Source organism: Colius striatus, chromosome 1, assembly GCF_028858725.1.
Source record: "Colius striatus isolate bColStr4 chromosome 1, bColStr4.1.hap1, whole genome shotgun sequence".
NCBI classification, from domain to species: Eukaryota; Metazoa; Chordata; class Aves; order Coliiformes; family Coliidae; genus Colius; species Colius striatus.
The window spans coordinates 52,273,043-52,296,601 of record NC_084759.1 but is presented as its reverse complement, the minus strand read 5'-3'; the positions used below and the strand labels follow the sequence as shown (position 1 = coordinate 52,296,601).

General features: G+C 44.2%; 1 protein-coding gene across 1 annotated transcript in view; it reads right to left on the bottom strand.

Annotated features, from left to right (window-relative positions):
• Positions 1-1,220: 1,220 nt before the first annotated feature.
• Positions 1,221-23,559, bottom strand: part of DNAJC3 (DnaJ heat shock protein family (Hsp40) member C3) — a 42,817-nt gene continuing 20,478 nt past the window's right edge. The window contains exons 5-12 of the mRNA XM_061996070.1: positions 21,168-21,320; positions 19,517-19,698; positions 17,533-17,652; positions 15,216-15,321; positions 14,970-15,090; positions 8,052-8,184; positions 7,074-7,222; positions 1,221-4,871 (exon numbers count right to left, since the gene is read on the bottom strand). Of these exons, the coding sequence (XP_061852054.1) occupies positions 4,714-4,871; positions 7,074-7,222; positions 8,052-8,184; positions 14,970-15,090; positions 15,216-15,321; positions 17,533-17,652; positions 19,517-19,698; positions 21,168-21,320 (1,122 nt within the window). The 3' untranslated portion in view covers positions 1,221-4,713. The remainder of the gene's footprint in view (positions 4,872-7,073; positions 7,223-8,051; positions 8,185-14,969; positions 15,091-15,215; positions 15,322-17,532; positions 17,653-19,516; positions 19,699-21,167; positions 21,321-23,559) is intronic.

Here is a 23,559-nt window from a genome sequence, read left to right as displayed (position 1 = left end):
GGACTCCAGATGAGGCCTCACCAGGGCAGAGTAGAGAGGGAGAAGAACCTCCCTCGACCTGCTGGCCACACTCTTCTTGATGCATCCCAGGATGCCATAAGCTGTTCACTGTCCTGAACCCCTGTAACTTGCTGCTTCCAGAGCACCAGATAATTAGTGCCATTCTGGTCTAGAACACCAAATACACAAGAGCTTAAGTCAGTGAATTGGCCAAGTGATTTCAAAATGTGTATAGCTATGTATAGCTTGTACCTTATCAGGGACCAATCGATAAGGCTGATGTAATGGCTAAAAGTAACAAATAACCAATCAAGGTAAAGGGCAAATTTAATGAACAATTATAAGCAGACTTTTATGCACAGTACTAAAGAACAAAAGGATAATGGGTAGATAAGTTTTCTTCCCCAGCAGATTTGCAACATTCTTACAGCGGCTTGGATGTTGAACAAAATGCACAAACCAGACATGGAGTGTTGTTGGTGAGCCCAGGGTTTAGTACTGAAAATGCTTCTCAGGAAGGTTCCTTTTAACCCTTTACCTAAATCAAGCACTTGTCAAACATGATTTGCCCCTGGTGAATCCCTGCTGGCTTTTCCCAGCCACATACTTCAGTGGGGATGTCCCCCCAATCCCTCCAATGTCTCAGATATCACGGAGAGTGGCCTCACAGTGCCTTCAGCCAGCTCTCTTTAGCACCCTTGGGTGGATAGTAGGGGTTGAGCTTGTTTAGGTGACCCAAACACTGATTGTTGGCTCTACAGGCTTGGTTTCAGGGCCAGTGGCAGATGCCTCCTGTAAGATTCCCCCTTGGGGACAATGCCTCTGATCTCCAGCCGCAAGGCTGGGACATGGTGATTGCAGAAGCCTCAGTTGGCTTTTATCCATGGAAGGTTCTCCTTAACACTGAGGGTGATGATGACTCCTCCCTTTCTCTGCCCCCTTTCACAGAAGAGCCTGCACCTGCCTCAGCTACAAGGACCAGGGCCTGCACAGGATGGAAACAAAGGTTTGAGGCACACATGGGAAGCATCCAAATGCTGCCTCACGCTGCACCTCCCTCCTTGGAGCTAGATAACATGTGCAGGAGTTGCCTCAGGCATTGTGATTTATCATCCCAGCCAGGGTTGTGGTGGCCTTTCGCTGCAGCTCGTGGCAGCTCTGACGTCAGACTTGCAGAGCAGGAGGAGGGAAAAAAAAAGGCAGACAAGGAACTGCGGTGCTTTGTTGTCATCATAAATATCTTTATTGTGAAAAATACCATAAAATAATTCCCACAGTTCTAGAAAAAACAGTTCTTGCGTTTTAGATTTATGATTTTTATATAAAGACATTTTAATCATTTGAAACGTTTGATAAATCTCTGGCTACCTTTGCTTCTCCTTCTTACAACGTAAAACTGCTACTTCGAGACTTGCTGAGGGCAAAAAAAACCCAGTAATTATTCTCCCCTTTTGTTTATTTTATTACTTTAAGGATAAAAGTGTCTATTACAGAGCAAACAAACAATACCTTACAGTAAGGCACTTTTAAATGCAACTAACCCGCTACTCTGTACTGGCTCTTTTGCAGTAAAGCTCCTACAAATCACAGCCCTAAAAGGAAGAATAAAAGTCTCATTCCAAATACTGGTCTGAAAACTGGAACCATTTTGAGCTCTTAAGTTTGTAATTCACTTTGACTCTGGTTTAATACTGATTAATAAATCAGTATCACACACATGTCAAGTGAAATACACTCTCCCCCCCCTCCACCCCCCCCCCAAGCCATCCTTTTAAAACAAGTTGGAAACTAGTTTATTACGACTGAAAAAAGAGAATTCAACAAAGTTGGCATCTACATACAGGCCAATTACTGTAACGATGCTTCATGCACATCTCGAACTACCAAGACATCTATTTCCATGTTCGGTCATTGAACATTATTGCACCACAGACACCCACTAACAAATAAAGAGGCGAGTTTGGCTTCCTTGGACATCGTCTGCACCACCAACACCTCCCCAGGGGTGTCACCACCACTTCTCTTCCTGGTATCAGGAAAGGCACCACCCTACCCTCTCTGCCAGCCTCCAGAGAGATGTTTTCTTCTTAACAAACCCTTGTCTTTGTGTTTCTGGACATACCTTAGGGCTACAAGCCAGGATCTGCCCCCTGGGCTGGGAACACTCCAGCCCTCCTTCAGCAGCTACTGCTATCAGAAAGCTGCCTTCTCCAGGGCCACTGCTTGGGTTTGTTTTCAAGACACCGTCTTGCACAGAAGGGATCCACGAACAGCACTCAGGCTTTAACCATCTTCCTTCTACTGGCAACGTTCAAGGGGGTTTTTTTGTCCTTACATTCTCCCTTTCACATTCCTTCTCAGAGTAAACACAATCCTTTTGCTCCCGACTGCTTCCAGCGTTTGGCAGAACTGTCCTGTCTCTTAGAGAAAGGCCAGCAGCTCGTAAGAGTAACTGAAGTACTTAGGAGGGACCATCTTATTCCTTCCCCAAAAGAAAAATATAACCCGGGAGTCAATTTTCTCAGCTGTAGCTTTTCCAAGAGAGAAGGGAGGGGGATGAGAACAGAAAGGGTGAACAGGGGCAGTGCCCTTCGGAGATGTCTCATTTCCAGCAGTGCCCTATCAGGCCAACACAGCTGCCTGCACAGCTCATGGCGACTTCCCCAAACTGTGCAGCATTCCTGGAGGTACAAAACCTGACCTGCTTACAGTGGTCCTTCAGGATTAAAATCCAAGCAGCCCCTCTTACAGCAAGCGAGGCAACAGAGGTGGCTTTACCCAGAGCAGCCTCGCACCCAGACACAGCCACCCGCCTCCCTGCAGCAGCAGCAGCCCACACAGCCAGGCCCTGCTCCCTGCTCATGGCCAACAGCAGCCAGCAGCCACCCCCCACCTCTCACTGGCTCCCTGCTCATGGCCAACAGCAGCCAGCAGCCACCCCCCACCTCTCACTGGCCAGGGACGAAAGCAGAGAGCACTGGGGGGGTCTCTTGTTGCGTTGCACAGCAGGTTTCTACACCTGAGCCCGGGAGGTCCTTCGAGACCCACACACAACCTACAACGGCATGAATGGCGTCCTCAGTGACTTCCATAGAGCTTAAACAAAAAGCTTTCAGGCAGGACAAGAGCCGAAGTTAAAAGTACTGGAAAGTCATTCAACTTGGAAAACACCCAACAGTGGAGTTTAAGAGGCAGCTGAGGTGTTTCTGTACCGTGTACTACTGTGCTCTTCAAAGATACATTTCTGATGAATCAACACTGTATTTCTGAATCAACACTGATCTTTGAATTGCTGTTGAAAAACATTTTATGAAGCCCCACAGCCTCTTGCCAAGTGCCTGAGGCAGGAGCCACAGGCTACGTTTCACCAGCAGCACCGACTGCGGTTGCCGAATCCCCACTTTCGGACTAAAGGCCTTATTTGCTCATTTCATTTCTGAGGCTGCTGATGCTTTCAGATGCTGCGAGCTGAAGGGAGAGAAGCTTCCCAACAGCCGAGTATGGTTTTCCACTTAAATTCCAATCAACATAAGGTCGATGAACTGTAATCCTCACACTATTGGGAAGGCGAGATGGCTGCCTCACAGCAGCTCCCGCCCTGCCAACACCTCACACGGCTTTCACACCCTTCCATCCCTACTCTAAACCAACCGCAGCTGCGTGCACACAGAAAAACAAACCAGACTGGTAGCCAGTGGAAACTTAGCGCCTCTCTTTTTTGCACCCCGTTGTTTCCACGGTGCCGCCGCTGTTGCACAAAGCACAGCCCCGCTGCCAGTTCCCGCCCGCAGCGGTGGCTGCCGGCCGCGGGCACGGGGCGGAGCTGCGGGGCAGGGCCGGGGGCTGGGCCGGAGCCGCCCCCGCCGCCGGGGGCAGGGCCGGGGCCGCAGCCCCACGGAACCTCCAGCGGTCCCCAGCTCACCTGCGTGGAAGGAATAAACTGCTGCACGGCCGGGGAGATGTCACGTCGCGTTTTGTGCTCGCATCTCTGGCAGGGATTTCGATAAAGTGCACGCTACTCACACGTGATACCGAGACATCCCAGATCACATCGCGGGAAAAGGCTTTCGAAAAGCATCCGGGAGCTGATACTTCAATGTGTAAATCAGCGCCAAGGAACTCGTCCCAGTCCAGGTTAACGGACGAAGCACGGAGAGACTTTCTCCAACACAGTGACCCAGGTGCCGCCTTCTCTCCGAAGGGCTGCTCAGGCTCGGGGGCACTGTGGCTTCCTCTCAACAACACTGAGAGATGGCTCATTCTGCTGCGCACAACAGCTAACGGCTTGTTAACGAAGACACTACTGTAACTACCCTTTCCCTCTTTATTAGGCCCCGATTCAGAAAGATATTTACATGCATTTTTACCTTTTTAAGCGTATATTTGAGTCCTAAATTTAAGTGTTGTCCTAAGAAGCCTCTTACTGGTTTTTTCATCCGTAGGAACACAGATGTCCTGCATTTCCACAGCAAACACATGGGCAGCAACAAACCCCCCCCAAAGCAGGACGAGCTTGTCAGGTTCACCACAAAGCAAAGCCTCTGAACACTAAAAGAAACAAGGGGCTTTCTTCTAGTGCAGCAAGACTTGGGGTTGAGGACAACATCAGGAATTAAGGTTTTTTTGGGGGGGAGGGGTCTTGAATTGAGAGACTTTTTATTTTTCAACGAATTAAGTATAAAACCAGCAGCGGCCACCAGAAAGTCTCGGGCTCTAACTGAAGTGGAATTTGAATGTAAATGGTCCTCCTCCGGAGCCGAAGGGGTTGAATCCTTGCCACGTGTTCCAGTTCCTGTGGAAAGGGTTTCCCCCGCCCTGCTGGCTCTCGGTATCCAGAGGGTCCTCTCCCGCGTCGAACTTCCGCCGCATTTCTGCAGGAAACAAAACCAAGGTGGAATCATGGCCCAGGAGGCAGGGCAGGAGCGCACAGCGTGCTCTGGTGACCCATAATCCCTTCAGACCTGCCCCAGGCCACAGAGCTGCAATTATCGCTTGTATTGGCAGCACCTGTAGAACCTCCTCACTTGGAGTTTTCTCCAGGCTGCCTGGGAGACTGGCAGAGAAGAGACAAACCCCTGAAAACACGGTATGAAAAACTTCAAAACAGATCATTTTGTTTGAAACAAGGCGAGGCCCTACCTGGCTGTCCAACAGGACATGTAACCATTTCAGAGACAGGACAGCTGCACCCTGAGCAACTGTGTCCCACAAATAATTGGGGCAATAACCCTGGTTTTCTTAACATTCTTGAGACTAAATGCTCTGATGCCCATTCACGTCTTGGTGAGACAGACATTGGGTCTCCTGGTGACATCACCACAGGGTCTTTCTCCCAGGGTGACCACATACCCCTCCTCCAGAGCCCAGCAGCAGCCAGCCATACCTGGCAAGGCTCCCACCCCAGGAGCCTGGCCAAAGAGCAGCAGTGAGGGCAGCCTCTCCCTCAAGCCAACAAAAGCCTTGGGAAAAGGCTCTGTTGGCTACGCCTCTCTTTGCCCAAGGCATCTGGGCTTCCATCCACACAAGGGCCAGCTCCAAGGGCTTCTTTGGAGTACTGCGGGAGCTGTTAACATCTTGTAGTAGGTTTGTGTGGCCAGGATTTTGGTAGTGGGGAGGGCTTTAAACAAAGAGCTGCCAGAAGCTTCCCCTATAGCTGACAGGGCCAGTGCCAGTCGGCTCTAAGACAGACCCACCACCGGCCAAGGCTGAGCAAATTAATGATGAGGTAACGCCTCTATGATTGATGTACTGGAGAAGAGGAAGAAGTTGCTGCACAGTTGCTAAAAAGCAGCAGCAACAGGGAGTGAGAATGTGAAAACATCTCTGCAAACACCAAGGTCAGTAGAGAAGGAGGGGGAGGAGAGAGCTTAGGCCCTGGAAGAAAGATTCCCCTGTACCCTGTGGTGCAGCCCATGGTGAGGCAGCTGTGCCCCTGCAGTCCATGGAGGCCACTGGGGAGCAGAGACCCACTCACAGCCCATGGAGGACCCCACACCAGAGCGGGTGGCTGCCTGAAGGAGGCTGTGACTCTGTGGGAAGTCCACCCTAGAGCAAGTTCCTGGCAGGACCTGGGAGCCCGTGGGGAGAGAGGATCCCACACCAGAGCTGGTTTGCTGTCAGGACTTGTGATCCTGTGAGGGACTCAGGCTGGAGCAGTTGGTACCTGAAGGACTGTTCTCCTGGTGGATGACCTGGGTTGGGGCAGAGTGTGAGCAGCTGCCCCCACGGGAGGCCCCATGCTGGAGCAGTTCGTGAGGAACTGCAGCCCATGGGAAGGACCCACACTGGAGAAGTTCCTGAGGGACTGTCTCCCTTGGGAGGGACTCCACACTGTAGCAATGGGAAGTGTGTAGAGGCCTCTCCCTGAGAAGAAGCAGTGGCAAAGTCCATCTGTAATCAACTGACCATAACTCTCATTCCTTGTGTCCCTGTGCCGCTGGAGGGGAGGAGGTAGAAACCCGGAAAAAAGGGAAGGTGTTTTAAGATTTGGGTTTATTTCTCATCTCCCTGCTCTGCTCTGATGGTTCATTAATAAATCAAACCTTTTTCTACCTAAGTTGAGTCTGTTTTGCCCATGACATTAATTGCTGAGTGACCTCCCTGTCCTTATCCCAACTCACAAGGCTCTTGTTTTATTTGTCTCTCCCCTGTCCAGTTTAGGAGGGGGAGTAGTATTAAGACATGGTTGCCACCTGGCACCCAGCCAGGGCTAAACCACCACACGTCTAAACATAGTTTGCAACAGAACTTTAGGCAGAAGGAGACACATCCTTAAAAGTAGGCATCTCCACAGCTAATAGATCCTGGAAATCTCTGCAAGAGATTTTTGAAATAATCATTTTAATTTTACTTTAAAGTTACTGAAACACAACCAATAGTTCCAGCTCTACGTCTGACTTCATGCAACAGGTTGGATGCGAGTATTAGTGCATTGTTTTCTCAAGATGGACAAGGGGGAGAAAGGGAAAAAGAGAAGCTGGAATTCTTGTTGTGACAAACTTGCTGCATTTTTACATTACTGTAAAAAAAGTCAATTTTAAAAAACTGAGTCACTGCAGAAGAACACTCGTTACCTGGGTCAGTGAGGACTTCTTTAGCAGCTGCTATATCAATGAATTTTTTCTCTGCTTTCTTCTTTTCTTCCTCACTCTGGAAGTTATCAGGGTGCCACTGGGACGCCAGCTTCCTGTAAGCTTTTATGATTTCTTGCTTTCGAGCATTTCTGGATGGATAAAAATACACGTAAAATTTCCCAGTTGTTCATACGCCACATTAGTGAATCCACAGGTTTATTTTACACACAGAGATAGTCATTAAGGGCATTAGGAAAACTACAAGGTGCTGGTTAAACTTCTGCAGGTGGCACTGAACATTCTTTACATGAGAAAGAGAGGTAGCAAGTTTCAACTTTAATCAAAGATCACTCACTCTCCCCTTCACTACTCCTTTACTTTCCCTGGAAATACACTACTGCCAGCTACTACTGCAGCATTCAGTTCCCAGTCTGAAGAATTAGGTGAGTAACACAAAGCACAAGAGTAGAGATCAAATTAGTTCACAACTGGAAGGATGATCGGTACTGGTTCAGAACTGGACATTTGTTTGGTCCTCATTAGAAAGAGAGGTCATTAGTTTTTCAAGGTTAATGGCAGATGTATTTCCGATACCTTTCGGTTAATGCTTTCAAACTCTTCCCATCCATCACACTATCTCCCACAATTTTTTTGCTGTTGTTGCTTGCAGTAGTAATTCTTTAGTCTTCATTTCTTCCCTGGTTCATTCACCTGACTCTTGATCATCTATACTAAGAATTTCTTGCTGAAGGATTTCTTTCCTTCCTTCCTTCCTTCCCAATGTTGTTCTTTCATTCTTTCTAAAGGAACTGTAAACAAATGCTACGTAAGAGCTGCACCCTGCGAAACCAGTAGGGGAGGAAAGAGAAGGCAGTGTGATACAGGAACAAAACTCTTCAGAACAAATAGTGATCAGCCCTAGATGTGCTGGTTTAACAACCCACTTTCAAGTTAGCACCACAGATATTAGTATCTCACCTTTTTACTCCCAGGATTTTATAGTAATCCCTCTTCTGTGATTGCTTCAGCATCCTCTGGGCACGTTCAAGCCCCTCCCGAATCTGCTGGTCATTTTCACTATTGGCTTGAGCTGTCTCATAGTCTTTAATAGCTGTTGTAAAAACAGTGAATAGAAAAAAAAAGATTACACAACTCCACAAACTTCAATTTAAAGAACTCAATCCCTCACCAAAACTGATGTTTTGCTATTGAAATAAAAGGGTTGCTGTTTCTGTATGACAACTTGCCATGTTTGGGGTTTTCTAGTTCAAAAGAAACCTTGGAGTAGAGGAGATTTATTTTTACATATAAACTAGGTAATTTTCTTCTTTTAGGGTCACCACACGTTTTGGAAAGTAAGGAGGAGGTTACTAGCAGCAGCTCAGAACAATCTCTGGATGTTACAACAGTTACATGGATGAACATAATGAGCATCTAAAACCTGGGTGAAATGCAAGTCAAGAAGCAGGTTTTAGGCACTAGAACGTGAAGAGGCTGCTGCACAATGTTAGTCCCACATTGCTGTTCAACTGAAGGATGCATTATGCAATCACAGAATGGTAGGGGTTGGAAGGGACCTTTAGAGATCATCTAGTCCAACCTCCCTGCACAAGCAGGTTCACCTAGATCAGGTCACACAGCAACGTGTCCAAGCAGGTCTTGAAGATCTCCAAGGAAGGAGACTTCACACTCTCCCTGAGCAGCCTGTGCCAGAGCTCCCTCACTCTCACAGGAAAGATGTCTTACAGAAAGTAGTTTTTCCTTACGTTTAAGTGGAACTTCTTGTGTTCCAGCTTTTGTCCATTGCCCCTTGTATGGCCACCCACCCTCTTGACACACACCTTTTAAATATGTGTAAATGTTAATGAGATCCCCCCTCAGTCTCCTTTTTTTCTAGACTAAGCAGCCCCAGTTCCCGCAGCCTTTCCTCATAAGGAAGATGCTCCAGTCTCCTGATCACCTTGGTGGCCCTGCACTGGACTCTCTCCAGAAGTTCGCTGTCCCTCTTGAGCTGGGGAGCCCAAAACTGGGGCTGGAGGGGGAAGAGAACCTCCCTCAACCTGCTGGGCACACTCTTCTTGATTAAAGAGTCTTCAGACTCTTTAATACTCCTCCTTCCTCCCATAGCCTGCACTCCATCAACACAAGGGAAAGCCCCTTCCTCTTTAATGATGATTAAGATGGATTTCAGATTATCAGTAAGTTCATACAGTTAGTGAAAGACAAATGCCTGTGCATAACATGCAGACAGTTATAGTTTACGGGTTTGGTGTTGTGGTTTGTTGTTCATTGTTTTTTTTTCCTCAAAGGTATGCTCTCACTTTTACTTCAAGAGCTGCCTTCCTCAGGGATCAAAGTAAGAAAGGTGCTGTAATAGATTCATTATTAAGAAATCCCAGGTCTATGGGGGTTTTTTTAAGTAAACTATATTATTAAGTGGTAACTGAGTGCTCACAGTGCCAAGTTTAAACATTCTTTGAACTCAAGATTTATCAAGGGAAGCAAAGGTTGAAGTCCTTAATGAGACTGCTCTTCTTTCACTGTTACAATCCTCAACATCTCCTTTGCAGATCCAAGTCTCCTGTGTTTCTCAAATCAGACAACTTGCATCAGATTGTTTCCAAGCAGATGCTGTTTCTCAGCAGGTGTTACATTTGTTTTTCACTGTTTCTGAGCAAGACAGCAGGAAGTGCTGAAGAATTTGCATTCCCCAGACATCTGACATCACTGCAATCTTGCTTATTTGGGGAAAAAAACCCCATCTAAACACTGTTTCCAGTGTCCCAACAATTTCAGATGCTATTACAAACAAAAGCAGATTTCTGCTCAATTTTCACATCCCTGGCCGCTGTCATTTGCTGCTTTAACAAAGGTATTTTGGCTTCTACTGACACTTTGTCCAGTCATGTAAACAAACACACATAACAACAACAAAAACCCCCAACAAACAGGAGTATCCACTAATGTGTGTGCTCAATATATGCTGTCAAAACTGATACAAACAATGCTGCTTTGCCACTCCCGTAATTTCAAGGAGCAGCGCGCTTCGTCTGCTCCGTGGAATAATGGGAGGCCCCATCGTGACGTCCTGCCAAATGCAGATCAGATTGCTCAACTTCACTGAGCACCACATCATCTGCAGCACGTACCACTGCTGGAAGCCAAGCTGCTCAAGAGGCAAGTATCTGCAATGACAGTGCTAGACTTCTCTTTTTAAACTGACTCCCTTATATAAGGCTGCAAGTACTAAGGGTATGGGAAGGCATGTTTCTCACTGCTGCACACCACAGAGGGAATGCACCCAGCACACCTGACAGGCACATTTTGTACTTTCAGTTGGCAGAGACTTCCATTTTGATGTTACTCTCCACTGTAGGTATTTTTCAGAGAGATAATTATTCTCCCCACCTGAGGGGTGAGAGCTGTAAGCAGGTGGAAACAGGAAGACAGCTTCCCAGCACAAAAAGTTTGCATGAAACCAGGAGACTTATTACTAATACACACTACATTGAGTGGGATATGTAATCAGATCTTCTCAGTCACTATTTTTAAGAGCAGTAGTACTTCAGAAGCCAACACAAGGATCACTGCTGTTTCTTAGTTGCCTGCTATTTCAGACAGCACCCTTTCTGCATCCTGTCTCATGACATGAAAGGAACAACCAGCTTCCAGCATCGCTTTCAGTTTAAATACTTTCGTCAAATCTAACTCTCCTTTCAAGACAACATTCTTTGCAATCTCCTAAATAGCAATCACATCATATCTCTGAACACCTGAAACGACCTCTCCTACTTTGCCTGCATCTTTAAAAACACAGTGACCACTGCTGGCTGTTATTTTAATATCCTAATTTCCTATTGAACACAAGGAACTGCAGAAAACCCGTGTCCATGCCAACTCTGTTAGAAGGATAACTGCACCAGTTACACTCTCCCTGAAATAATGGCTGTTTCCTCTACAATAGTGGGGGAGAGGGGGACTGAAAAAGAAAAAACAAGGAAGAAAAAAAGATGTCCTAACCAATTTTGAAACAGTGAGGTGGGTTCTCTTGCTGCTTTGACAAAACTTGTACTTCATGTTTTAGACATATCAACTCCTGTACTTCGTGCCAGAAACAGAGGCATTACACATCTGTGTCTATAGACAAGCCCTGGTTCCCATGTGATTATAAAGTATTTAAAGCCATTTGATGGGAATCAGAAGTCAGCTATACACCCTAAGGTGCATCTTGAAACGTTTAACAATAATAATCTCCTTTAGAGTTCTGAATTACAAGTACTTTGAAATTTCCCATCTTTACATAGGAAGAGGGGTGCCTCCAGCTTGACATTTTCTTGGGGGAAGAATGAGAATCAGTTAGTCCCTTTAAAGAGGAGGCTACAGTTTTAATTGCCCTACTGTTCTCCACAGCAGAGAGATCAGCCATCATCTTACAGCAGTTAAAACTGAAGGATAAGTGAAGACAGTTTCAGGCAGACTAGCATTAATGGACTATAATACTGTTTATGGAGGCTCTGCTGGAAGGCAGAATGCAATTACAACCATCCCACTACTGTCAAGGGCAGGAGGAAGGCAGGGGGACACGCTAAACAACAGGAATTTGGAGGAGCACTGTTCCACTCAAGCATAGTTTTCACTCAGAATCAGGTTAGGCCAAGCCCAGCAGGCTCCAGGCACAGAAAAAAAAAAAAGCTGTCCCAGATCCCAGGTGTGTCCAATCTCAGTTTTCTTATACCCCATAATAGGGAAGCATTTGTTCCAGCACAAGACCAAGTGGCCCCGTGCATTTGTGTAGTACCTTGTTACAAAACTTTTCCCTCTAATATGCACAAGTCGCCAGATTCTCTCACCCTAGAGGAACTAGAATTAGGTAAGGATTTAGTAGAAGATATATTTGAAAGATCCAAACTGAGACTCATCAGTTTTAAGAAGACAAACATATCAAATCTGTCCACCAGTAAGAAGCAAGAGGGCTCAAGGCAGCGCCTATTTGGCCTGCCCCTCTCTGTATCCTCCTCTCAGCTGAAGATCCTCCCTTTGTTGATACTCCTTTCTCTTAAACCAAACACTCCATCTATGTAGATCTGTACTCCGTATTTTAACTATATTTAGGAAAGTGGAGTTCTTTAAAAAATTCATTTTTAAATCTACTTTTCACCAAGGGGAAATCCTGTCTGACCAACCTGATATCCTCCTATGAGTGCATAACCGGCTGGCTAGGTGAGGGGAGAGCAGCGGATGTCATCTACCTTGACTTCAGCAAGGCTTTTGACACTGTCTCCCATAACATCCTCATCAGAAAGCTCAGGCAGTGTGGCTTGGATGAGTGGGCAGTGAGGTGGATCGAGAGCTGGCTGAATGACAGACCCCAGAGGGTGGTGATCAATGGCACAGATCAAGTTGGAGGCCTGTGGCCAGTGGAGTTCCACAGGGATCGGTTCTGGGGCCAGTCTTGTTCAACAATGACCTGGATGAGGGGACAGAGTGGACCCTCAGCAAGTTGGCTGATGACACCAAACTGGGAGGACTGGCTGATTCCCCAGAAGGCTGTGCTGCCATTCAGTAGGATTTTGACTGGCTTGAGAGTCGGGCAGAGAGGAACCTCATGAGGTTCAACAAGGACAAGTGCAGAGTTCTGCATCTGGGAAGGAACAACCTCATGCACCAGTACAGGCTGGGGGTTGAACTGCTGAAGAGCAGCTCTGCAGAGAGAGACCTGGGAGTCCTGACTGATAATAAACTGAACATGAGCCAGCAATGTGCCCTCGTGGCCAAGAAGGCCAATGGCATCCTGGGATGCAGCAAGAAGAGTGTGGCCAGCAGGTCAAGGGAGGTTCTTCTCCCTCTGCTCTGCCCTGGTGAGGACTCATCTGGAGTCCTGTGTCCAGTTCTGGGCTCCTCAGCTCAAGAGGGACAGGGAACTGCTGGAGAGAGTCCAGTGCAGGGCCACCAAGATGATCAGGGGACTGGAACATCTTTCATACGAGGAAAAGCTGCGGGAACTGGGGCTGTTTAGTCTGGAGGAGACTGAGAGGGGATCTCATTAATATTTACAAGTTTATAAATTATGAGTGTCAGGAGGTTGGGACATCCATTTTTTCTGTTGTATCTAGCAGCAGGACAAGGGGTAATGGGTTGAAGCTGGAACACAACAAGTTCCACTTAAACAGAAGAAAAAACTATTTCACTGTTCAGGTGAGGGAGCCCAGGCACAGGCTGCCCAGGGAGGATGTGGAGTCTCCCTTCCTTTAGGGTCTTCAAAACCCACCCAGACATGTTCCTGTGCGACCTGATCTAGGTGAACCTGCTTTGGCAGGGGGGTTGGAATACATGCTCTCTAAAGGTCCTTCCCAACCCCTACCATTCTATGATTGTATGATTCTATGATTGTATGCTACTTTTCCAAACACTCACTGGGCTTACTTAGACTGTACTGAGGTATAGGAAAAGATGGCGAAATGCCCAAAGTGGCTTCACCCCTGTGAAACCTTCCTGAGCTTTACTTTTAGTTGGACACTACAGTTCTAAACAATTAAAAGATGGAAAAACATTATCCAAACAAAACCCTCGCACTTTGGGTTTTTTTTCAAGCATTCTTTCTGTACAGAGGTTGTGAGTTCTCAGAAATGTTGTTGTCTTTCACCCCTTTTCTTGTAAGAAGGAAGAAAGCCCACCAACTTTAACAGAGAGGGACTAGGTCACTCCTGAGGTACAAAGTCTACTTTTGATGAAGGCAGACTTGGCCTGATGAAGAGGACTGTCTAAAAACCACATCAGTCCTCCTTATACAGCGTTTTCATTTGAGTCAAGGAGGCTTAAAAGAAGAATAAAATAGGTCTCATTTTTGAAGTGAACTTCAAGAGATGAGCAATATCATCTCTCTGTGATCAGTTTCTCCAAAAGACAAGAATTAAAATCTGAGTGTGCTATTAATGAGAACAGCTGCCTCATCAATGTTTAAACCAAAAAGATTTCTTTTGTTCAACTGTAACACCAAAGATCCAGTACCACAATACAGAAGAGGAAAATTGTTCTGTGAGTACTAAAATTAACAAAACAGGTTTTCTGCAGACTTAAAAGCTAACAAGTCCTTTCCTTGAAACAGCTTAATGCTTCAAAAACTGCTGCATGACCAAGCACAGGGGCAGACAGATTGTCTAAACTTCCCTCTCAAGCCTGGCTTCTTGTCAGAATGAGAGTCATTAAATGAAATTTTGGCTATTTTTTTTGTTTGTTTATAGCACATTAGCACTTAGTACTCTTCAGGTAACAACGTAATGGTGTATTCAGAGACACTCATCACCCAGTCCCTACTTTCCAAGGCTGCAGCTGGGATCATCTAAGAGTATGCATTGTATGGAAACTCCATATAGAAAAAACAGCCTTGGGAGTAGAATCACATTACTGGGTTTAGCAGCGCTAGAGAGCTGAAGCAATGGCTCTCCTCTTCCTCTGCCCTCAACATATGTGAGGGGATCCAACGGTATTGTTTCACATTGCCATCAAAAGACATTAAAATGGAGTTCTTAAAAGGGATTGACTACACCCTAACTATAATTGCCTTTTATCTCTAAATGCAATTATCTGACATGGTTGATTACATAAAACGTGTTCAAGGAAGTTAAGTAAAGCTTTACAGTCTCATAAAACATCCTGAATATAGCACACTGTTGTAAAGACAACTCTGCTGTAGAGAAAACAAGTACATTCCACTAACACTAATGAAGACAAAATTACCAGCAGATCTTTTTGTAAAGCTGCAGCTATCAGTGCTGACTGGGGATAACAACAGCAGTGTAAAATCTAAGTGCACCTTAAAAGTAAATTTCGAAACACTGACTGCCTTTTAAATGCCCACCAAAAAAAAAAGTATGTGCCAACTGCACACAGCTGTACCTTCTTCATACAGGTCTTCCAGCAAATAAGCTTCTGCTCTGTCTTTCAGGGCATTCACGTTGGTTGGCTCCAGTTGAAGAACCTCTGTGCAAACTTTTATAGCTTCTGTGGGCTGCTGATTCTAAAGAGGAGAAAGTAAAACAAAACTCATGGAGTTGAGGGCGGGGGTGTAGTTTGGTTTTGGGTTTGGGGCAGGGGGAGGGATGTGTTTTAGAGGCAGTCACAGAGGGAGATAAAGAGAATTACCTTTGATAAACAGTGGCAGATCCTTTCTTTGGCACGAGTGGCATAAATTGGGACTTCTGGTTCAGTTTTCATTACAGAATCGTACTTACTGATAGCATCTTCATACCTGTTTACATCACAAAAATAACATGGTGAAATGCAGCAACTGCACTTCAGGCTGTTGTGATTTATTTACAAATTGTAGAATTCACAGATTTTAACACCCTTCTAAGCAAAGTACCTTAACTTCAATAGTCTTAAGGGTGTGGTAAGACAACAGCAGGAAGAAAACTTTCACCCACTTCAAGAACTATCTGCCCATTCCCTTTTCCGTGCTATGAGACAGAAAAGCAGGAATTGTGCCCAGCAGGCTTTCACAGAAGATGACAGCTACCACCCCTCAGTGTGCAGAGACAGCAGCCTCTAGACTTGCCTCCTGTCCAAAGTGCTGTTCTGCACTTGGAAAAAAGCATCTCCCTCTCTGTTATCCGAGATGGGCTAAGGAGTCTTGCTGTGAACACTCTAACACTGGCATTTCTTGGTACAAAGAAGAAAAAAGTTCTTTATGCCAGCTTGGATCAGGCTTTTTCTTCCTTACTTCTCTTCAAGTCACACAGCAAAATGTATTTTTGCTGTGAAGATTTCAAAGAGTTTAAAGCTTTATGGTTTGAGTAAGAAATGGATTAGAACATTCACTTTAAAATGCCAGTCTCTGATCAAATCCATGGGCTGCTACAAGCTCTCAGAAGGCTCCCTGAAAATGTGCCTGTGCTGGATTTAATTGAAGACTGAAGTGAAGAGAGTCCAAACAGACTTCTAACTTAATAAAACCATCTTCAGATGTGCTGATTCACATTCCTGATGTACTTTACTTTAAAAAGCCACCCTGACAATGTTTAATCAATTGTTAAGGGTCTTCACCATTGGATGTTGTGTGCTTGGGAACACATAAAAGGAGGAGTTGCAGGAGTACAGAGGCACTGTCTTTCATTTAACAGTGTGCATAAAAGAGCTCAGTCAGACCCACTTTTGCTATCAAGGCACTACAGTTACTATGTGGTTTTAGCCTGAAAACGTAGTCCCTGAATCACACAGTAGTTGGGGTTGGAAGGGACTTCTGCTGGAGTCCAGCCTCCAGGAGGGTTATCTAGAGTTGGTTGCCCAAGGCCATGTCCAGAAAGATTTTGAGTATCTCCAAAGTGGGGAGACTCCACAGCCTCTCTAGGTAACTTGCACCTGTGGAAACAAGGGGGTGATGGGAAGCACTGCCTGATGTTCAAATTGAATTCCCAGTTTCAGTTTGCATCTGCTGTCCTACATCCTGTCACTGGGCATCACCGAGCAGGGCATGTCCCTGTCCTCTCTGCATCCTCCCTTCAGATATTACGTACATTGCTGAGATCACACTGTAGCAGAGATGGATGAGGGAGAACAGTCACAGATCTATCAGCCTTTCCTTACAGGAGAGATGCTCCATTCCCTTCAACATCTTAGTGGCACTTTGCTAGACTTTGTCTCTCCGTAACTTCATCTCTCTGGTACTGGGGAACTCAGCATTTCAGGTGATGAGTAGTAATATGAGAGCTGACAAATATTATCCCTACCTCAGTCTTACTACGTGCTACACAAAGAAGTTAGGTATGCTAAGACAAGACAGTTTCATCAAAAGGTATCAGAACAGGGTTGTCACTATGTGAGTCAATCATAGAATCATAGAATGGTAGGGTTGGAAGGGACCTTTAGAGATCATCTAGTCCAATCCCCTGCAGAAGCAGGTTCACCTAGATCAGGTTGCATAGGAACATGTCCAGGCGGGTCTTGAAGACCTCCAAGGAAGGAGCCTCCACAACCCCTCTGGGCAGCCTGTGCCTGGACTCCCTCACCTGAACAGTGAAATAGTTTTTTCTTATGTTTAAATGGAACTTGTTGTGTTCCAGCTTCATCCCATTACCCCTTGTGCTGTTGCCAGATGCAACAGAAAAAAAGGGATGCCTCAGCCTCCCGAGATCCACCATTTAGATATTTGTCAATATGAAGATCACCCCTCAGTCTCCTCTTCTCTAGACTGAACAGGCCCAGTTCCCACAGCCTTTCCTCGTATGAAAGATGCTCCAGTCCCCTGATCATCTTGGTGGCCCTGCAATGGACTCTCTCCAGAAGTTCTCTGTCCCTCTTGAGCCGAGGAGGCCAGAACTGTATTTTGAGAGCTTTGCTCAGCTATCCACTTCAACAGACAGATGTAAAAAGCATCACTTAACTCCTCAATCATCAATAAGTTGGTGCCTCAGTAATGATTTTTATGTTTTGGGGTTTTTCTAATATAGCAGCAAACACTTACCTGCCTTCTCGGATGAATTCCTCTGCTGACTCAATCTGCTTATTGAGTTTCTTTACTTGCTTATAGAGAGAGAAGCACTGCTTATGGTCTTGGTCCAGTTTCAGACACTCACGGACTTCACTTTTCACAGTGAGGTAGGAAGAGGGAAAAAAAAAAAATCAAACATCAAAACAGAAGGACTTCACCACACATTATGAAATTCCACCTAGAGACACAATGTAGCACCTGTAAGCTGTCCAGAACAGCAGCTGACTTAGCACAATCTTCCCTTCCATCCAAAAAGGAACTTAAAGCGAGCCAAAAAAATATTTTCCAGGACAGAGGGCTATTTGTCTGGTTTTGTTTTAAATTATCTTGTGTTGCCAAATATGGAAAGACTGAGAATTGTTACATTAATAACTAAGGAAAAATAACCCCATGGAAAGAAATTCTATTCAGCAGTTATCAGATACAATTAATTGTAATTTTCCTGCATATTTAAACTCAACTATATTACAAAATATTTAAGTAAAAGTATGTTTTATGCTGCCTGAAACAGACAAAGCTCAGCTAAGACCCAAACCTCCTGTTGATGGACTATCAGTCAAGCCTGAGCCTGACTTTTCACTGTGAAGGTTGTTTGGTCAGACTCTGATTAGGGCATATGCCTCTTAAAATAGTAAACCACAACCAAGGTGTTATTTATTTTCAGAGAGATCACAAAATCTTACTTTGTTCTTAAGCACAGACAAAAATACCTATTATTTGAAAAACACTAAACCTGTAAAGGTAGGTGGAAGAAACTAAGGGATGGACAAAATTAATCACCCAGCCAAGTCCAAGAGGTATAAAACTCTTTCTTATCATATCTTACGATGGAAAAACAAATACCAGAGAGGAATGAGAGGCTTATCCCTTCATTCTGATATCATTCTGCTCTTCAACAGTTCTCTCAAGCGTACTTATAAACAGTCTACATGTGTGAGAAAAAAAAATACACCAAGCAACCAGCCTAACAATTTCAAGAAGAGATGAAATGATGTCCAGCTACCACAGAAGTGACCCGAGAGCTCCAGAGATCAAGCATACTCTGGGAAGGGGAATCACTAATGTAAACCAATTGGTTATTTGGCTTTTACTTTTGCCCAGCTATAGAATGTATTTTTGCAATTATATTCACCAGCAGTTTCCAATACACCAGCCAAGAAAGGAAACTCGAGATTTTTCACCCCTTACTGAACAGATTCTGTGGCAGAAGCCATATTGGAAGGAGTGTGGAGATGAAAGTAGTACATGTGAGATGATGAGCTGCACAGAAACCACTGTGTGCAAAAAGAATGCTTATATCATCTCTCCAGCTGAGCAGAGGGTGAAGTTAATAGTCCTGATCAGGCAAGGGCAGTCATCTTCAGGACTGCCAAGGGACAGATGGAATAACACCATAAACTTTAACCAAATGTGAATAAAGGGATAAGGAGTTATCAAAAAAATCATCCAAAATACTAGACCCCATCTGCAATACTGAAAGATCGACAGCTCTGGATCCACAGGTCCTCATGCTTGACTGCTCTTGTTTCTTAAGCTTGTAACCTTTCAGTTTGAACTTAAAAATCTAGCCCTAAGACTTAATGTATGCATTTTGTTTGCCTTGTAAAGTAGAGTGGAATGGAGATTCAAGGTTAAAAAAAAAAGGCTCCACCAAAGCAGTTTAGAGAACCATTTTCTTCTTACGATGGAGAGATATAACAGTAAATGCCAGCAAATCTGATGGACCTGCACTACTGCATCCACTTAAGGAAACAAGACGTTAGGAAACATTGATGGCTGGTCTGCCAAGAATAAACATGGTGTCTTCACTCTCAGTGGGAGTTTCTTTTATCAGATCCACACCACAGTTGTTACTCCATCCAAAAACCAGACAAAATAAAACTTTGCAATTTATCATGACCTAAGTCATCACATTTTCTGTATCAATTACAATGATTACAGCAAGCAGTAAAATTACCTGAGTGATAATTCATGGTCCCCCAGCTGATAATATATTCTGCTGATTTTATAGAAGGCTTCAGTGTTATCATTCTTTAACTTAGCAGCAGCTTTCAAGTCACTAATGGCTTTGCTTGGTTCCCCTTCCTTTATATAACACTCAGCTCGAAGTTCCCGTAGCTCTGCATCCCAAACACAAACCTTGAGAAATCAAAATTAAAGCTTGTTTTTGGTCCATAACACTTCGCTGTTTTTCCTCCCCAAAACAAACGAACAAAAAAATCCCACTTAAAATTTCACTTTGCCAACTGCAACAGCATAAGGTTCAAGCTGCATGCAGAACACACGAAATTAGCATCTCTGCTTCTTGGTGGATGCTGTGATGCACCTGTCCAAATAGAAAATAAAGGCCTGAAAAAATTGTAAATGACTCCATGAGCTCATGCAGGGAGATAAATTACATCTACTGACACTGCTCAAACCAGGACAGTCTGCTGAGCCTCCAGGGAAGGATATGAGAATCATAAGTTATTATCTTTTCCCAAAAGAACAGAGGTAGTGAACAGCAAGGATTAAGCTGTTAAGTTGTCCTCTAGGAAGAAGCCTGTGGGTAAGATTCAGCTACATCAAGGTCTGACTTTAGTATCCAGATTTTAAAGATATGTACAGGAAGTAACAATGTCACAGTATGGCAAGAACAATTACTTAAGAGGAATTTATTCTGGGTCTTAGCATTTGTTTGTAAGTCATCACTTTAGAGAACAAGATGTCTCTGCTTTTCCACATCTTCTCCCCATAAGTGAAACTCCACAATTTTGCAATTTCTTCACCAAAAGCTATTGGGTTGTAAATTCCAAGCCAACGATGTTAATTTGTATGTGAAGAGAAACAGCAGTGAACTCCTTAAATCTGTACTTCTACATGACACACAAAATGCCCACGACTCAGTTACACTTGCAGTATGAGCCTCCCTATCCCGATTAAGATTCAACACTTATCTAAGAAGCATGTTGAAAATCCAGATAGCTATGTACATTTTTAACTTTGTTCATTTTGTTTTATCTTCTGTGACTTCAATTTCTGCATACAGGCAATGAAAAATCTAGTTGGAAAAATCCTACATCTCCTCTGCTTGGCAAAACTTCATTGGTCTGAGAATATTTTCCCAGCTTAGCCAGGAACACTGAACTGAGGAAAAATCATGGAATCATAGAATGGTAGGGGTTGGAAGGGACCTTTAGAGATTATCTAGTCCAACCTCCCTGCAGAAGGAGGTTCACCTAGATCAGGTCACATAGAAACATGTCCAGGTGGGTATTGAAGACCTCCAAAGAAGGAGACTCCACAACCCCTCTGGGCAGCCTGTGCCACTGCGCCGTCACCCTCACTGTAATATAGGAAACTATGATCAAGAAAGTTATCCATAACAGGTGTTTGGCTAAAGTTGTATCTTTAACCAGAACTACAAGCTACTAATTTCAACTTTTCTGCAGCTAGGGCTCAGCATTCTCCACTCTGCAACTTCACTGCGGACTTAAGGTGCTCAGCAAAACTGAGCCAATTACATCAAGTGTTTTCACATCAGTGAAGAATTTATTAAATAGAAATACAGAGGTGTCTGACAGGAGTTTTTACTTCCCTTTCACAGCACCATTTTACTTAACACTTACTGCCAAGATTTCATTAAGAAGAGAAATAGCAGCTTCGTAATCCTCTTGCTGGTAGGCAGATAATGCTTGGGAATGCAGGCGCTGTAGCTCATCAGATTTTGTCAGCTGAGTCTGGGCTTCTTTTTCCTCATTATTGCTAGGATTAGACTTGAGCTGCAAACATCAACAAGGAAAAAGACTGAAATACTTGTGCAAGGATTTCTTTTTGTGCCATTAATAATTGTATCATGAAAAAAATGACTAAAGATATAAAGGAAAATTAAGTTTTGAAGTTCCACTGGAAATGTTTCTGACTCCAAACTTCAATACAAATTGTCATAAGTTAGAGAAATCTAACTTCTCCTCCCCCAGCACGCTTGATTATTTGCCACAGGACACGATACACAATGGCTGTTGTCCCCCCATCACCAGCTGGAAGTCAGGGACCTCTCAGTTACAGCCTAGTTAATTCATCTCTCTGCAGGTTTTAAACACTGGATTCTTCAGCACCAGTAGAAAGTATAACCCCACAGCACAATGGCATATCTCACTTTAGGCACAATATGTAGTTATAACCTCACGACAGAAACAACTGCAGCATGTCACAAGTAGCATCACTGTGAAGCTGTGTTTCTTACATGTCTCCCAGGGAGAGTGGCTACAGCAGCAAGTTAAGATGCTCAGATGAGGGAAAGGCTCAGCTGGGATCAGCTGGGAATTTATGCACTTCACAAAGTAGTTTTAAAGTCTAAAGTTTTGTGTACAAAGACTCTCATTTCTCAACCCTCTTCCCTCAGAGCGAGCAGAGGGGTTACACTGTACTTGCCTTAATTTGTTTAGGCAGCTTGGTATTTTCAAAGATAATGTTAAAAAACCCCAAAAACTCACAGGCAACTCCTTTCCTGCAACCACCCAGAAAGACTGGGCCAGAAAGAACTTCAGCCATTTCCTTGCAAAGCCAGAAAGTAATTTGTAGGAGACGCTGTAGTCTGAACAAGGCATTGGCTTCACAGTCACTGTAGATCAGAATGACTTCTGAAGTTTTAGAAGAGACAGACCAGTGGGATTTCAATGTTATTTTTAAGTTATTTTTCTTTGGTTTAAAAATCAAAACTTGCACTACCTTGCATTTTACACACAGAATGTTGACTGAAATTACTGAGTCCTCAAAGTCATCCAGTACTTTTTCTTTCCTCCCTTATCTCAAAGTATCCTCCCAGCAAGTTCTTCAAACATTCGTATTTCTTGCTAGAAGTCTTTAATGTAATTCAGCATCAGCCCTCAGAACTTCTTTAACAAAATCTCCTCTGGTTCTAACACTTAAGCACATGAAAGGAAAAAACCCAAATGCAACATCAAACCCATGCACAGGTCTCACCTCTGTCTTAATCTAAATCTTCATTTTAAGTCTGTTTGAAGCTTATGCACTTGTTTGGCAAAAATCAAGTTGTAGTTAACACCTGAAAATTCTCCTTAAACCCCTACACTATCTTTCAGTGAGAGGAGAGGAATGTGATCACAGAGCTTTCTTATTCTTAGACTGGTTACTAATACGTTCCACAGTAAGTTTTTTTATATAGCCTAGACTCAGTACAGGGGGGAAACAGCTCTAAGGGTAAGCAAAACCCTACATTTCTTCCTCATGTAAACAAGATTAAAGGGAATAAAATCATCATCCCCATTCCATTTCCAGAACTTTATCTCAAGGACTCAATTCAATACTTTGCAACAGGTAACTTGGTGCACCCAGGGCAGTGGGAAAAGGCAGCAGCAGCAGCTTTCTTCATGAAACCCACTATGATCTATGCATTTTCTAGAAAATTTCTATTCAAAGTGGACAGCCTTGGAATGGCTGCCTTGAATTTGCAGTCAAACATCAAGTATTTAACAGTTTTCTGATGGGAGAAGCATTGTAACAAGCTAAACAATCCATGCTGGTTTACAACAAGCAACGTAACTCCCCCCATGCCAAACCTGCCATACCTCGTTGTATTTCACAAGTCCATCAGTGTGACCTTTTTAACTGTACCCAGAAGTGACACGACCCACACACAAGGCCACATGAAAAATACAATGCAGCACTACTTCAGAAGACTATTTTAAATACAAACTGGTATATCAGCAGTGCCAAAACACCGACCAGTGTTAAACTACACAGGATCTGTCTGAATTCTGTGTGTTGGATGCAGCTATCCTGAAGATACCCTGTGCCAGTCTGAATTAATTAATTTCTTCCAATCTGTTGCACCTACATGTATCTTACAATCATGCTTTCTGGAGTAGTAATGTGGGTTTTTATTTAACAAAGCTTTACAACACTGTTACCATGCTAAAAAAAAAAAGGATCCCTTAACACTGAACACTGTTACAGGATACAGAACTATAAATTGTGAACATGGAGCAAGTCTCTCTT